Source organism: Zonotrichia leucophrys, chromosome 3, assembly GCF_028769735.1.
Source record: "Zonotrichia leucophrys gambelii isolate GWCS_2022_RI chromosome 3, RI_Zleu_2.0, whole genome shotgun sequence".
Lineage (NCBI taxonomy): Eukaryota > Metazoa > Chordata > Aves > Passeriformes > Passerellidae > Zonotrichia > Zonotrichia leucophrys.
In genome coordinates, this window is record NC_088172.1 from 33,101,364 (window position 1) to 33,117,308 (window position 15,945).

The 15,945-nt window shown below is 41.9% G+C and overlaps 1 protein-coding gene across 2 annotated transcripts; it reads right to left on the reverse strand.

Moving 5' to 3' along the window:
* Positions 1-593: 593 nt before the first annotated feature.
* Positions 594-14,013, reverse strand: MATN3 (matrilin 3). Of its 2 annotated transcripts, XM_064706865.1 has the most exons (6): positions 13,884-14,013; positions 11,540-12,109; positions 8,331-8,453; positions 7,370-7,492; positions 2,887-2,994; positions 594-1,101 (listed from the first exon to the last, which is right to left on the reverse strand). In XM_064706865.1, exons 1-6 carry the CDS (start codon positions 14,011-14,013, stop codon positions 1,046-1,048), a joined length of 1,110 nt encoding a protein of 369 aa, XP_064562935.1. In that variant the 3' UTR covers positions 594-1,045. The 2 variants fall into 2 exon arrangements, with proteins under 2 accessions (XP_064562935.1, XP_064562936.1); XM_064706866.1 differs by lacking the exon at positions 7,370-7,492.
* Positions 14,014-15,945: the final 1,932 nt, after the last annotated feature.

Sequence of the window (15,945 nt, forward strand, 5' to 3'; positions counted from 1 at the left end):
TGTTTCATACATCCTTGGCAAACCAGTTACCACATATGATATTTTGTGTAATTATATTGCAAGGGTCTACAAAATATATGGGATTTTTCCATTAAAAAAATACATCATTTTGACTCCTAATTTAAATATAATTTCTAAAGTATTTGGATGATTATAAATGCCAAGTGTATATATTTGGATTCCTTTAACAACTAATTTTTTTTAATTGTTAGCTTGTGTGTTTTATCCCAAAAGCCTGATTGACACAAGTGTCACTGAAGTCTGTAATGACAACAGGAACAACTGACTAAGAACTAAAGTAAATCTTGCAGGATAAAAATGCTAAATTCTAGAATGTTTTTTGTTCTTCTACATTTTAAACATTATTAATACTTGAAATTACTGTTCAATATTTTGTCTATATTTACAGTAACATTTAGGTTTTAAAATCAAATACTTCTTCTTCAAAACATGTGACTTGGGGCAGTATTTTGTTTATTTCTTCCATGTGTGCCTCCTTTATCCTTGAAGTTTTGTTTCCTTGGGTTTTTTAAACTCTTTATTTCATACACATCTCCTTTAGGTTGAATACAAAATAACTTCCAACATCAATGTGCATATCGTATTGTATTTTATTAAAATAAGTTACAAGATCCCAGCTCTCCCATTTATTGACAGAAGATACAGGCACATTTTTTCATTCTCCCTTGCCATTTCAAAGTTTTATATAATGTGATATACTGTATCCATTCTTTTTTTTCCTGTATTTACTTTGAAGTAAGAGAATAAAAAATGCAGTTACTACAGAAAAGCAGTATCTGCAGTAGAAACTGAAGCACAGCAGCTATGAATCAGTAGCTTCATGGCTATAAAGTGACTGTACATGAAGATCCTTAGTGTCACTGTATTTTCAAGACTCTTGTCTTCCTGAAGTCTTCTCCATGTTTGTCAGTGATAATAATTAACCACTGCTGTTTTGTAAGCTGTGCAATGAAATAAAGCTTCCTGAAAACAATAAAAAGGCTTGATTCTGAAAGATTATTTTAAAATAAAGCAAAATGATTGCTCAGACAATCTGCTGTCTGTCTTGATATGCCTGCAGCTTCTCAGACACTTCGTCTAGTGGTCAGGTGTTAAGGGCAATAACGTAGATGGCTATAAGGTTTGTTTTATTTACAGTCTTTCATATTGCTGCATTTTCATAAAACAGTCCGGATTCTGGGTGAGGTCAGTACATGCTTGAAACAGAAATTTCCAAACATATTAGAGCTCTGTCAAGATCTGTCATCTTCCCAAATAATCTCAACAACCCTAATTTCTTATAATGTGTTGGATCAGGTGATACCCAGGGACGAGGAGCACAATGTGATGGTCTCTGCTATGTTTTCCAGATTGTCTTGAAAGGATGCTGGGGATAGAAATGGCCCATCAAAGAAAATCTTTGAAAGAAAGCCTCAGTTCTTTGTATAAAGTCTATTCCTAACTTAAACCCAGAACATTTTCTTGTTCAACATGAGCTCTTGGGGCAGAAAGATTGATCTCTGAAGGACGTGCTACTACTGAGATGACATTACAGGTTTAAGTACAGGTGTTTAGATTTAACTAATTAGATTCCCTAGAATTATACATTATAATCCAGGAAAATCTGAGTTCTTCGCTTTGCTTTTCCCAGGCAGATAAACTGAACTCCAAGCACACTGCATGAAGAGGGATGTGCAATTAGATCTCATAAAAATAACTTTGAATTTATTCAAAAACTGGGAAAGTTTTGTGTCCTTGGCAGAAGTGTTTATTTGACTTTCAGAAACTTTGGCAAACCGAAAAATTCTTGTATCTATCTAAATGATGTATAAAACTCACTATTTTACTCGCCTTTTTTTTAATCTTAAATAGTCCACTCTTCCTTGAAGCCTCAGAGATTGGGCTGATAACCACAGACATAATGCTCTTTTAAATCAATTCCTATTTGAATAAGAGGACCTTTGACAGAAAAAAGCATTCAGTCTCAAAAATTTTCAGTGAAGAAAATCTGTGACCTTCCTTGGTAAATTGTAGCAGTGATCAACCACTCTCACTTCTGAATGTTATGCCTTATGATGTACCACAGCTTGTCCAACTTCAGCTTCCAGTTATTAGTTCCTGCCATGTCATCTGAGGGCATTTATTTCAGCATTCAGGCTTGCTGTGGTACCACAGAGATCACCACTTTCTCTTTGTTTATTGGTTGGGGTTTTTTCTCTCCCACATGTTTGTGGAATGTCTGATCCGGGAGCTGATGGCGTTTCCCTTCCCAGCTGCAGCCGCGGCACTGCAGCAAACGCGGCCGGCAAATCCCACCCCAGGCGGCACCTCGGGTGCCCAGCCTGCCCAGAGCCTCCAGCACCCTGCCTTGCAGCCCCCTCATGCTCCTGCATGCCGGCATACTAACAGGCTCACACCTTTTCAGGGAAAAGAAGGTGCTGGAAAATCACTTGGGACAGTGCCTACCTATGGAGGTGGGATGCTGAGGAATACCACAGCTAGTGGGACTGTTGTCACACTGCCCGTGAAGTTGTCCCTAAAGTTTTGGGACGTAATAGGAGGGCTCAAAACTGAGTGTCTGATGTAACAGTAAAAGCCAGCCAGAAGAATTATGAGTTTGATGAACAGTGCTTGATGTTCAACATGGCAGATATAATCTAGAGGGTGTGGGCATATGCACTTATTTTATCTGTATCGTGTTGCTCTTCAATAAAATGTGAAAACATAGTGTTTGCAACAACCTATCTTTTGTTCCATAATATTTCTGAAATCATCCTGAAAATACTTTCTTCCCTGGATATTTCTTCCCTGGTTAATAACAAAACAGCTACCTCGAAAATACCAGGAAAGTGCTGAATGCAGGTGATCATGTAAGAAAAAGGATATATTTTGTGGACAGAGCTTCGAGGCGTGAGGTCACTGAGTCCTGGAGGGCAGCTATGGCTTCACACTTACAGGACTCTTCATCAGTTACAAGACTGCTCGTTATGGCTCCTAAGAGAGAAAACAGCATTTACTATATTTACTGCAATTATTGGGAACATTTTAATCCCAAGAAAATGCTTGATCCTGTGGAAGGATCAAACCCATGCTGTGAGACTACAGCAAGCACTGCAAGCCAGGGCAGGTGGGAAGGAGGGGCAGCAGTGAACAGGGGCTGGTGTGTAGCCAGAGACCTGAGTGAGTCCAGGACAGGGAAGAGAGAGCTCAACTTGAACCAAGAAGGAAGCAGAGTATGATGTTCCTCACCTGCCTACCTGGATCCTCTATACTCTTTAAATTAGACCATTACTGAGAAAAAATAAAAATAAAAAAGGGCCTGGCTGCAGAGAGCAACCAGCCTCCCCTTCAACTTTAATTGTGTTACCCCACAAGTACTCTTGGTTTCTGACGTTTGCGACATGCATGCCTAGGGAGGATGGACACAAATCCATGCAAATGTCATATGAATATAGATGAGGGAATGACATCATTCAAATAGACCCAAGTGAATTTATAATCTGGCAGAAAGACCCAGCAATCTAAGTGGTGGAACCAGTTAGTAAGACACAGGAGTTACCAATCTCTTCAGAAAGGGAAAGTGATCATTGCTATATTCCACAGTGCTTCCTTGAATCTGTTCCTAAGTCTTGAACTCAGTCTTCTAGACTTACAGGGGACCAGCTTCAGCTGTCCTCAACAATTCCTTTTTCTCCATAATTCACAGAAAAAAACAGCAATGATAACAATTTCACTGTAGTATAATAATGTCAAGCATCAGTAGATGGCTGTGAGTTCTTGGCTGCATGAAAGGCAATTTAGCCTCACCTACTCCATAAAGTTAAGGCTGCACCACTTTGCTGAAGGCTGAGAACAAATGTATCAACAGCCACTGCAGCACAGGTACTGTAGTGAGTTCACCATCCACATCTGAGGCTGGAGTAATAAGCTTCCAAAAGCAAAGCCTTCTTAAAAGAGAGCCTACAAATACATTTTCAATAAGTTCCCAAGAAGTATTATGTGTATGAAGTATAAATGTTTTTTTTTTACATGACTTGCAAAGGCAACAATAGCATATTAATAAATTTTGTTTTCTCTAGATATATAAATGCATAGCTGATCAATGTCAAACAATGTGTGTGAGCATTGTAACAGTAAAGTAAATTATACAAACAGTAAATTATACAAAAGTACATTTCTCTTTTTTCCTGGACTTTTTTGGCTTTTTTTTTTTTTTGTTTGTTTGCTTGGTTTGGTTTGGGGTTTTTGGTTTGTTTTTTTTTTTTTTTTTTTTTTTTTTTTGTCAGTCATACCATTAATACTCCCCTTCTAAAAGGAAACTGCAAAATCTATGAGGTTGCAGATCTGGCAGTGCAGCAACTCATTTGTCTTAAAGCCAGTGTTGAAATTGGTGTCTCCTTGATTCCACTGAGGCTGTATTTGTTCAGCTCCCCTCTTTGGAACATTCCACTGGCTTTATGGTCAATGTACAAAGAAGAGCTGTTCAAGAGTCAGCTGGAGGAAGGCCAGTTCAGAACATCACACCAACATGATTGGTTTCCAACCAGCTGCCAGTTAACTTTTAATGTCTGCATTTAAATTCGCCAATGACAGATACAGATCCTCCATTTAAAAGAGGTGCTTCAATAAATAAACATATTCAGGAAAAAAAATCCAAACATTAAGTTATTACTTGAGCATGTTTTGTCATCTGAATTTAAGATAAAGCCTCCATAGCAGTCACAGGTCTGTGATCACTCACACAGACCTGGTCCCAGCCATAGGTTCCTGGTGCACACACACCAAAACCAAGATAACATTTTTAATGCTCCCCAATGGCAATGCTTTTCCATGATGGGAGCCTCTCCTCTATGAATCTTATCAGGGACTGCTGAGATGTGTAACTGATCTCACCTTGGAGCAGCAATTGTCTTACTGGGGATTAATACATTAATTAATACAAGGGATACCTCAGAGCTTGCTCCCTCTGACCCAGCTGTGTAACCCCACCAGATGTGAGGTACCACATCAGCTCCAAAGGCACACTAGGAAAGGTTTCCAGTACACAATAACTTTACAGTAAGCAGACTGGGAAGGAAAGAAACACTTCTGAAATTGTTATATTTTTACTGTAACAAAAGTCACTGAGAAGCTAAAGAAAGGAACAGCAAGATGAAATTCAGGCTGGAGGGGAGGACATCACCTCAAAGTGTATTGCATGGTGATACACACATTCCACAGTACTGCAAAGTGTGTGACTAATCCCAGCTCTTCTCAACAATTTGTCAGTTCTGGGTTTGCTGAATATTACATAAATTAGGGAAGGCCTTATAAATAAAGTTGACAAAGACTGCATGGGGAGTATTATTAACATTGTTGCATATAAAGTTCTTTGTATCTCTGACATTTCCTCAGGTGGGCGAGGCAGAGGGACACAGAACTGTTTTTTAGCAACTGAGTGCAGGTGAAAGGTCCAAACTTTAGAGAATATCAATCCATATCCAAACTTTTGAGAATATCAACCCATATCCAAACTTTAGAGAATATCAATCCATTTCCAGATTTTAGAGCTGGTTATAGTAATTCCCATTAGCAAATGTATCTTCATTTGCATTCACATGAGGATGTTTTTACTGCATGTCAGCATGCTGTCAACCAGAGCAGGGTGCACAGAGCGTGTTTTTATTTGACTATCAATGTCACAAAATTGGTAGGAAATGTTGGAATACTGGCAACACTTTTTTGCAGCTGTAACAGATGGCAAAAGGAATGAAAGTGAAGAAGCTACAAAACAATTATCCAACAGAATTTCAGAGAACAAATATCTTGATTTTAAGAGACTGTTTGGCATTATTTCAGCTCTAATTGAGTTGGAGAAGACACTGTTTTATGGAGTGAAAAGACCATAAACAGAAAAGTCTATGTGGCTGCTAAAAAAGATGTGACACCCACTGCCAGTTACAAAGTGGGCACTTTCTGTGTGAGGCTGCTGTTTTCTGCCAAATTTAACACGTCAATTCTGAAAGGGCAAGCTGAGAAGGCGTTCCTATATTTGGATATCTTTGCAGTAAGAGAGCCCAGCAAGGCACAAGAAAAAATAGAGTGGAGAAAGAAAGGAAGAGAGGAAGAGAGAGAGAAAAGAGAGTGAGAAAAAGAGAAAGAAAGGAGAAGGGAAAGGAAGCAAAGGAAAACAAGAAAAAAAGGAAAAGGTAAAAGAAAAGGAAAAAAAGACCCTCTCCCAGACCTAGACTATTTTTGCATCATTTTTTGCACATCTTTGTGATATAATTGAGACAAAGACCTGGATGGTTGGGAAATCATTAGCAGGATACTGCAAAATGAGATTCAAAAGGGAAAAAAAGCAAGCATGTGAAGAACATAATTTAAAGTTTGAGTAAGCAGAAGGAGAATCAGTGCTATGAAATGAGGTTTGGGATTAGACTCCCAAAGGGGATGCCTTACTGAATTTACATTCCATCACATGTTTATTGCCTCTCTGTAATGCCAGCTAAGAGCTAATCCTGAGCACCATATTTACCAAATCAGCTCCTAAGCTAGGCAGGAAGAAATACTGAGACGCTCTGGCTTCACCTCTTTGAGATGTGAGACCTGTGACTTACCTTGAGAGATTTGCCCAGGAGCTTCCTGGAATGGGAAGCCTAAATTCAACAGTTTGTCACACAAAATATAGGAAGGAAAGGGATTACAGTGGAAGTGGGGGGAAAAAAGGATTTTGCCTAAATAAATCATGGGACATCCAAAGAAATTGAGAGTGAAGATCAAACCCTAATCACGTGAAGATATTATGGAATAGATAACAATTTGTACATAATATATACTTATGTGTACATCCCTGAGTACCAGCTACATCTGTGCTCTTGCTCTCCACAAGAGACCAGCACTGAGAAGGAACACTTCCCTCCATCTTCTAGAGCTTTAAAGCTGGAATATTTTTTAAGGTCCAAACACATCCACCAGAAAGAGCAATCATACTCATGATGATACAGACTGCAATCATTCTTCCAGCACAGTCCATGTTCTCCCTCATCTCATTCCCTTGTGCTGCTTTACTGAAGATTTTCTGACAGAAGTGGTCCACATCACATACTGGATATGGCAATTCATTCTCCATGGGTGTGAAAATACTGTGAAGTCCTCAAGGAAATGCCAAATGGCATTTTAATTTAACCAAATACAAGCTTCACACTACTGCAGAAGAGCCAAGGATCTCATATTACTACTGTACATATGGAAAAACAAAGTTGCCCTGAGTTTTGGGGAGTTGTACAAAAACTCTGTTATTTTATCAGAAAAAATAACATCAATTAGCCAGATTTTTAAAAAATGCTTGCTTTTAGTGGAACATAGTTTTTCCTTAATCAAATCTTACCTGAGCAGGTCTTCTTGTCTGGATTCAGAGTGTATCCCTCATAGCAGCCACAGCTGTAGGATCCATCATTACTCAGACAGACTTGGGCACAGTCATGCCTCCCAGGTGCACACATGTCCATGGCTGTGGTGAGCCATGGTTTAGGAAAGAAACCTGTTAATCCCTCCCAGATACTGTTTTAAATGCTCAGCATTTTAAATTTTAATTTCCTTACGATTTAACCAGTGCCCTACTACATTAGTAGGGCATTATAGTATGCTGCAGACAAGTGAATTCAGTTATTAATTATTTAATGGAGGAGGCAGATACTGCAAGACATGACTACACCACATCTCATGCAGTTCTGTCTTTCATCAGCAATCCCAAGAGTCCTGTACATCCCCAGTAAGGATGAAAAACCCCCATGAGATGAGCAATAACCTGCCCTGTGTCAGACTAAGCAGCTAAACAGTGGTTATGGAATTCTGTGAAGAATAAACAAATAAAATGGTAGATAAGTGCCAAACTGCATTTTCTAATCAACAAATTTAAAGAAAAATACAATGTTACTGTTATTGGTGTTGCTGTAGGATACGGAAGAACATAAGCACACTACCGCTCTCAAGGTGAAGGAAAAAAGGGAAGTTTATTTTCTGACTTTAATATTTATAGTTTTACAAAAGTGACAGCGGATTGGAGGGTGACAGTGACACCTCTCCAATGACACTGGTTAAACTGACAGTCTATTAACTCTCTCTTCTTCTATAAAGGAATGCAAAACAATGAGTTATTTACAGAATGTGTGTGAGAAAGTCCACTACAAGAATGTCAACATCAGAAGGCTTAGAAAATCTTAAAACACCAGGGTGACAATTATAAACAAGGAAAAGATGACAGCTGAGTTCTCATTTTAGGGTAACTCACAGAAAACATGCCCATGTCTCCAAGAGTTTCACATATTCAAGTAGCCTTTAATTCTTACCTGAGCAAGTCGTCTTGTCTGGATTCAAGGTGTAGCCTTCATAGCAGTCACAGACATAGGATCTGTTGTTACTCACACAGATCTGGTCACACTCGTGCCTCCCAGGTGCACATGGGTCCACAGCTTGGTAGGAATGTTAGAGAAACAACCTGTTGTTAATAACAACCACTTTGGGATGGAGTGCACAGTCCTATTTTTAAATATATTTTGATTTGGAATCATCTCAGAAATGGCAATAGTAATTGAAGGAATTAGAACAAGTAGTAGGAGAAAATATCTATAGTGTCTACATCTGAGGACTTTGTTTCAGCATCTGGCCCTAATGAATGGATCTGTAGGCACAATAAAAAGGACAGTAATAGAATCAAACTACATCTCACCATTACTTGCAGCTGAGTTTTATTTATTATTCATGTCTAGAATTCTTATTGAAAAATATTCAGATGTTTGTTGTTTAACAGAAGAAAACAAGTAGCATCTCAAATCAAAGAACAGTATTAATTTTTTTTTTCCTGGTGGAACTCATTATCCAAAGGAATAATGCCTGAGCAGGTTCTCTTATCTGGATTCAGGGTGTATCCCTCATAGCAGTCACAGAGGTGGGATGCCCCATCACTCACACAGAGCTGCTGGCAGCCGTGGCTCCCCAGGGCACACACGCTCTCAGCTGCAAAGGGCAGTGACAGAGAGCTGCTTCAGCCACCCCAGAGGAGAGGAACAGGCATTACTCATTCATGCTTACACAAGGACATCTTGCACTGTTTGCTGGATTGCTGGTACTGAATGTCAGTGCAGTGTTCCTGTCACAACAAGTTACAGACCTCCTGAGCAGCACTCCATAGCCAGGAGAGAGAGGCCATGAATGGCACGGAAATAACTCATTACCTGAGGTGGCAGGAGAAAAGATGAACTGAAAATGAGATGGTTCAACAAGAAGAGATATTAAACATTCAGTAATATTACATGGGAAAGGCGAACTCAGCCATGAAAAGCTCTTCTAGCTCTTTGTATGCAGTTCCTTTCTGTTATGGGAAGGGGAAGGGGAAGGGGAAGGGGAAGGGGAAGGGGAAGGGGAAGGGGAAGGGGAAGGTTTTACCTGAGATTTTTACTTAGATTTGTAGTCATTAATTAGTATTATTGTGGGTATGGACTACTGGTAAAATCAATCTCCAAAGCAATACCGGTGAGATATAAAATCAGAAGTAAGAGTGCTTAAACCTTCTCCAGTGTTTCTGAAAACAAGGTAATTTTGTGGCAACAAAATGGCAACATTCCCATTTTCTAAAACAAGGATGATTTAGAATTCTTCTAAAAAAGGGTGATAGAGTTGTCTTTACATTTTACATGAACAAAATCTCTGGGTGATCTTTTCAAGCATAAGTGAGAAGCTCAGACTCAAATAGTCAGATTTTTGTGGTAGGAAAGTCAAATGTCCACTGACTTGGACAGCTATTCACGGCTAAGACTTTTCCATCTCTGGGATGGCTTAATGCTGAATAATACTCTCAGTGCATCAAGAACTTGGTCTTAGCCAACTATTTTTCCCCTGAACATTACTTTCCCTGTTTATAGTTCACCCTGTAAATAAATTAATTGCCTTGGTCAAAGCAAAAGAATCCTAATTACCACTGGTGAGTCCACATTTCAGACCAAAAGTAGTCTGGAGCTGTAAAGAGACCCAGTTTACCATACCGACTTACAAGACCCTCTTAGATTCATTTGGTTTATAGGAGTCTTTATAAAGACTGTTTTCCTTCACCCTGTTATTTTCATGAATCCCAGATTTTGGCAAACTGCATGCAGGTGACTCAGAGTTCCACTGGAAGTGTACGTGTGAGCTCTCTGATTTACCCTCCAGCCTTGCAGGGGCCTAATTTCTATGCTTCAGCACAAGAAACAGTTTATTCCTAAGAACAAGAGATTTTTCTTTGCTGCTATGAAAGGGCTTGCTTTGGTGAGAACATGAGTGGGCACGAGTGCTGTGTTCACAGCACACGTACCTGTCCAGCCAGGTGGGCGCTTGTGAGGGCCTGGTCACACCAGCAGCACAACGTGCTGTCAAGCCAAACCTCAAGGCATTTCCTGTGCTAATTATTGGCAAAGTGTCCTGTCTGCAGGTGGTCTTACACGTTTACTTCATACCTAGAGAAAGAGGTTTATTCACTTTAAACATACTCAAAAGATGTGGTGGTAATTTTTAGTAAGGCTCTGAAATAACAAAAGTAACACACTGCCAACCATGTTCCCAAGGAAGTGGCTGTTATTTTCATTCTTTTACAATGTCATTTATACCTATTTTGCCTATGATTTGCTGGAGACTTATTTTAAAGTAAATTTCTTAGAAATGAACTAGAAAAATCTATTTTGCACAAGTTTTTTAATTGTCAGAAAGTTGTCATTTGATTTTTGTGAGTAGGGCTGTGTCACAGCTGTCTATAGGCAGCTCTAAATACTCCAGATGACCTTTTTGCCTTGTAAATGACAGTAACAGCCCACACTGGCCTAGCATTGTCAGTGGAGTTCTAGCCTAAACCAAATACATACAGCATTTTTTGAAGATCAGCGCTGAAAAAGCAAAGCTAATTATTCCCATCCCACAGTTCCTTGTCTAAATCAAGTTGCAGAGAAACAGAGGGAGATGTGAGCCTGGCACGCTGGAAAAGCCCAGAAGTACCTAAGGAGTGAAAGCCTGTCCTGAGATGTTCTGCTGCTGCATTTGGGCTCAATCCTGCACCAGATTGCTCAAGCCAGTGTGGTGGCTTACCTGCCACACCAATTGTCCCACTCTGAACCTACAGGGAATCCCTTCAGCTCCACACTCCCACCCTCTTTGCTTCCCAATGAGATGAAAAAATAAACGAGAAGACTGCACAGCTCTGGTGTATATCTTCAGTAATTCAGTAAATATATACAGTCAAACCTTGTCCAGATTACTGTGATTTCTCTTTCTCTCTAAATCTGGCCAACTGCACAAGGAGGTTCACTCGAGTCAGGTCTGTCACCTACACTGAGGTCACTATTCAAAATGAAAAGGCCATTACTTGGCCTCCACTGAAAAAGAGGGTTGGCTTGTTTGCCCAATGGATGGTAAAGGAAATATTTAGATGTGATACATAACACTTCTGAAAAACATCTTTCTTAAGGAGTGCAACCGCAGCAGCAGTCCAAAGGAGCCAAGTTACACTGCTCTCTTGGACTGCTCCCCTTACCACAGAAAGTCTCCCTGAATCTGGATGTCAGCTTTTCGATCACGCCGTAGGTCTCCACATAGAAGACGTGTTCATCCAGGGGCTCGCTGGCCATCATCCTCAGGGACTGCACGTCCACCCGGCCCACGCCGACCGCGTAGATCTCAATGCCGGCCGTCCGCGCGCTTGCCGCCACACCTTGGACCTGGTCCTGCGGCCGCCCATCCGTCACCACAATGACCACCCTGGGGATGCTGAAGGTTGCTGGCCGGGCGCCCATTTCCTCGGTGAAGACTTCTTCCATGGCAGTTTGGATGGCAAGGCCGGTCATGGTGCCAGCAGACAAGGGCGCGATGTGGGACACAGCCTCCTTCAGAGAGACTCTGTCGAAATGGGTCCGGAGGGGAAACTCCACCCTGACGGTGCTGGCGTAGTTCACGACGGCCACGCGTGTCGTTCTTTCACCGACATCCAGGGTATCGATCATTTCTGACAGGAAGAGTTTCACTTTCTCAAACTCCTCGGGGCGCACGCTGCGGGAGCTGTCTACGATGAAGAGGAGGTCGAGAGGCCGGTTCTTACAGGCAGGGTCTGCCAAGAGGGAAGGAAAATGCTTCAGTCACCTCCCACACGGGACAGGAGCTTCACCCAAGGGCAGCGAGTGCTGTCATGGCAAACTACTCCTGCCACATAATGCTGGTTGATTCTTTATGAAGAGGCTTCAAATCATAGTGAGCAACATATCAGAAAATCATAAATATTAATTTTGACAAGTAATAAATAACTGGGTTTTTCTAAGCATTAATAGATAGGTGCACATTTGAGCGCTCAAAATGTCTAACTATCCTTGAAACAAAGGGTGGTGGTTTTCATGTAACAGCCGACAAAGAGATGAAACAATTATATATAAATGTATTTACTGTTTATTTTCATAATGCTTGAATTCCAGTTTTTAGAAGATAAAGAAATAAAATGGCAAAACATCTGACTAGATCATATAGGGAATGGATCGTAATATATTTTTGGATAGTAACAATAGAAACTGCTAATCAGGAATTATTTCTTGTTTGTAAATCACAATCCAGAATACACAACAGGAACAAACAAAGGCCAACAAGGAAAAAGACACAAATGATGCTGTAAAAAGGCTTCTTTGGAAATTGTTATTGTTTATGGCTTGTAGAGCAGAGAGAGAAAAATGAAATTACTCATGAAGTAATTTTATATGCAAAAATAAACATTTATACACACATTTCCAAAATTCCTCACTGCCATATAAATCTAGACAGAAGCAGAAAAGCCATAGCTTAGATCAGAGACAAACATCACTTCTAGGAAGGAAAAAAACCAATCAAGACAGTGACAGCAGGCAACTGAAATGCCCCCTCTCTGTCCTGATATACCACATCTTGACACAGACAGTATCTTGTACTTAATTTATACCATCAAGGCTGGACTTGCAGCTGAAAAATGGACAAACCAAAACAAGAGTATTTCTATAAAAGAGACATCCTGGCTCACCAGTGCATTAAATAGCAAAATATGAGGTGTTCAGTTTGAATTCACACCTTGAAGGCTGTTTTGGGAACCTGACACACCTCTGCTAGCTACTATCAAGTTGACTTTTATTTATCCATTCCAGCTGAAATTTAAAAACATCTTCACAAGTATCTTAAAAGTAGAGGTGAAAACAGCACTTCCCCCCAAGGCGCTGGAAACTTTTTTCTCTAATTCAAGTGAAAAGAGAGGGAAAAAATTAAATTGCACGAATTCCCTCAGGAAGCACAGCAGCACAGTTAATTTTGCCTTTGGATGGAGTAATAGATCAGACAAATCTAGGATCCCACCCAGCTATATTCTATATAATTCCATATTCATCCTGTAACTCAGTTTCACTCAGTTTCGCCTTTGAGAAGCTGAAAAGAACATGAAGAAATGTTAGTGCATGCATGCATAGCTTAAGGCATGAAGAAAAAAAAATACAAGCCAGGTTTGTCAAAAAAAAAAAAAAAGAAAAAGAAAAAGAAAGAAAAGAAATAAAAAAGAGTCAGTGAGCCAGTGGCACCAGTGCAGTATTTGTAGGCAGAAAACTTCCCTTTTTTAGATTGAAAAGGAAAAAAACCTTTTCAGTAACCTGGTCCTTCCACGAGTCTGAAATAAAGATGTTTCGAGCAATGAGCGCAGGTAGGGAACAGCTACGCGGGTTCAGGTAGGGAAGAGCAATGAGCGCAGGTAGGGAAGAGCAATGAGCGCAGGTAGGGAACAGCTACGCGGGTTCAGGTAGGGAAGAGCAATGAGCGCAGGTAGGGAACAGCTACGCGGGGCGGCGGCCGGAGCGCGGGCCGGGCCGGTCCCGGTGCGGTACCTGCGGAGCGGCCGCCGGGGCGCGGCTGCCGGCGCGGGCGGAGCGCGGGGCCCCGCGGGGCCGCGGGCAGCGGCGGCAGCGCCAGCGCCAGCGCCAGGCAGCAGCGCAGGATGCCGAGCGCCCGCCCCATGGTGCTGCTGCTGCTGCCGCCGGCCCCGCGCCCGCCGCGCCGCCTTTTAACCTGCCGGGAGCGGGAAGGGGGAGCGGACAGCGAGGGGGCATCGGCCGCGCCCGCCGCCTCCTCCGCATGGCGGGCCGGGGGCCCTTGCTTCCCCGCCCCGACGGGCGCTCAGCACCGGAGAGAGAAACGTTGGGAACGGGCGGCAGGGCCGGGGCAGGGCTCAAAGCTGGGCGCAGGGGGAGCTGACACACCGTTCCTCCTTCCAGGCTAATTTAGCATTTCTGTCTCCAGGCCAGTAGTTGCAAAGAAGTGGGGAAAGGCTCCTAATGTGATCACCGAGGCACAAGGAGCTGCTCGCTCTGTTGCCCAATGTGGCCGAGGACATTTCGGCCAGAGCCTGCAGGAAGCTGCAGTGAGCTTTTGGGAAAGCACGGCTTAAGGCACAAAGGCACCCTCATCTCCAGCACAGAGCTTTAAAAGACGCTTTTGCCAAATCTGTATCTCGTTGTTCTGCAGTGTGAAAAATACGTATTTTATTACTGGCTTTTCGCAAATATTAATATTATATGTACATTGTTAGAAAGTTATGTTGTGTTAATTTTCTTAAATGGTGTGTTAAATACAGTTTTAAGTTATAACATAATGTTAAACTAGAAACTATGCTATGTAAGATACTTTTTAAAGAAAGGACTCGCACCGAGATAGCAGCCACAGGACACCTAAATCTTTCAGAGAAAAAGAATTTATTGCTCACTTATCAGAAGAAACTAACTCTTCCCACCTCGCTTAGCCATGAAGACGCTGTCAGGATTAAGAGGAAGAAGTTGTCACTGACCAGACAGGATCCTTTGTTTGCATGGAATTTATGCATCATGTATGAGACGTATGAATATGCAACAGGCTATTGCTTTTAAGGGTTAATCCTCTGTTAACGTGTGTCCTTTTTCGGGCTTATTTTGCCCAGAAAGAGGTACCCAGACTGTCCATAACTCTTTTATTGTCTCGCATTGTCCTAATCCCAATTGTTCAAATTTTTATTACTCTAATTATATTACTATTTTTATAACCATTTTATTACTATTAAACTTTTAAAGTTCTAAAAACAAGTAACTGGCGTTTTTCACATGCAGGATCATCATCTCTCCCATCACCTCCCTCAGGGGAACAGGAAGCCTTGATTTAGAAGAGAAAGCACCAAGCCCCCAGCTGTACAGTATCAGGCAGGCACTGACTCTCTTCAGCTAGTTCTACCACGAAAGCACAGTAGAAGAGGCCACCCTCACATTCCCAAAGGCTGCAAACAGCGGCAGGGAAGAGGGACCACCACCCTGGAAGCAGGAGAAAGCCACAGGGCAGGGCTCCAGGAGAGTATAATGGTTTTTCTCTCTCAGAAGACACATGCAGTGTGTGCATGAGCAAGAGCACATGCACACACACCGCAAACAAATTTCAGGCAGTGCCTGCTGCTGTCAAATACTGCTCACACACATGGTCAGCCACCCACTAGGACAGTCTCAGTAAACAGCCCTTGGCAGGAGCTCTTTGCCCACTCATGATCAGACACACAGACACTCCCTCACTGCAGAGGGACCCAGAGCAGAGTGTGCTGGAATCCATGTTTGAGCAACACCCAGTTTCACTGTTTCTTATATGGCATGAAACCACAGTGGTCTTACACACCCCCCACTCCTGTCACACTGAAGCAGGCCATGGCAGCATCTAAAGATGCCCTGGGTTTGGAGCCTCTGTGGGAGCTCAGATCCGGGGCAGCTCCTCAGAATCTGGAAACAGGAGTGCAGCTGCTGGCAGCACTGGGCCCACCCTGGGTAGCCCTCAGGGTAAGCACCAGGACAGCACTGCCAGAACGGGGCAGAGAGGCTCTGAGACCACTGCACTTCAAAGTGCTCTCACAGGTGGCACCTGAGTTAATTAAAAAGGGGA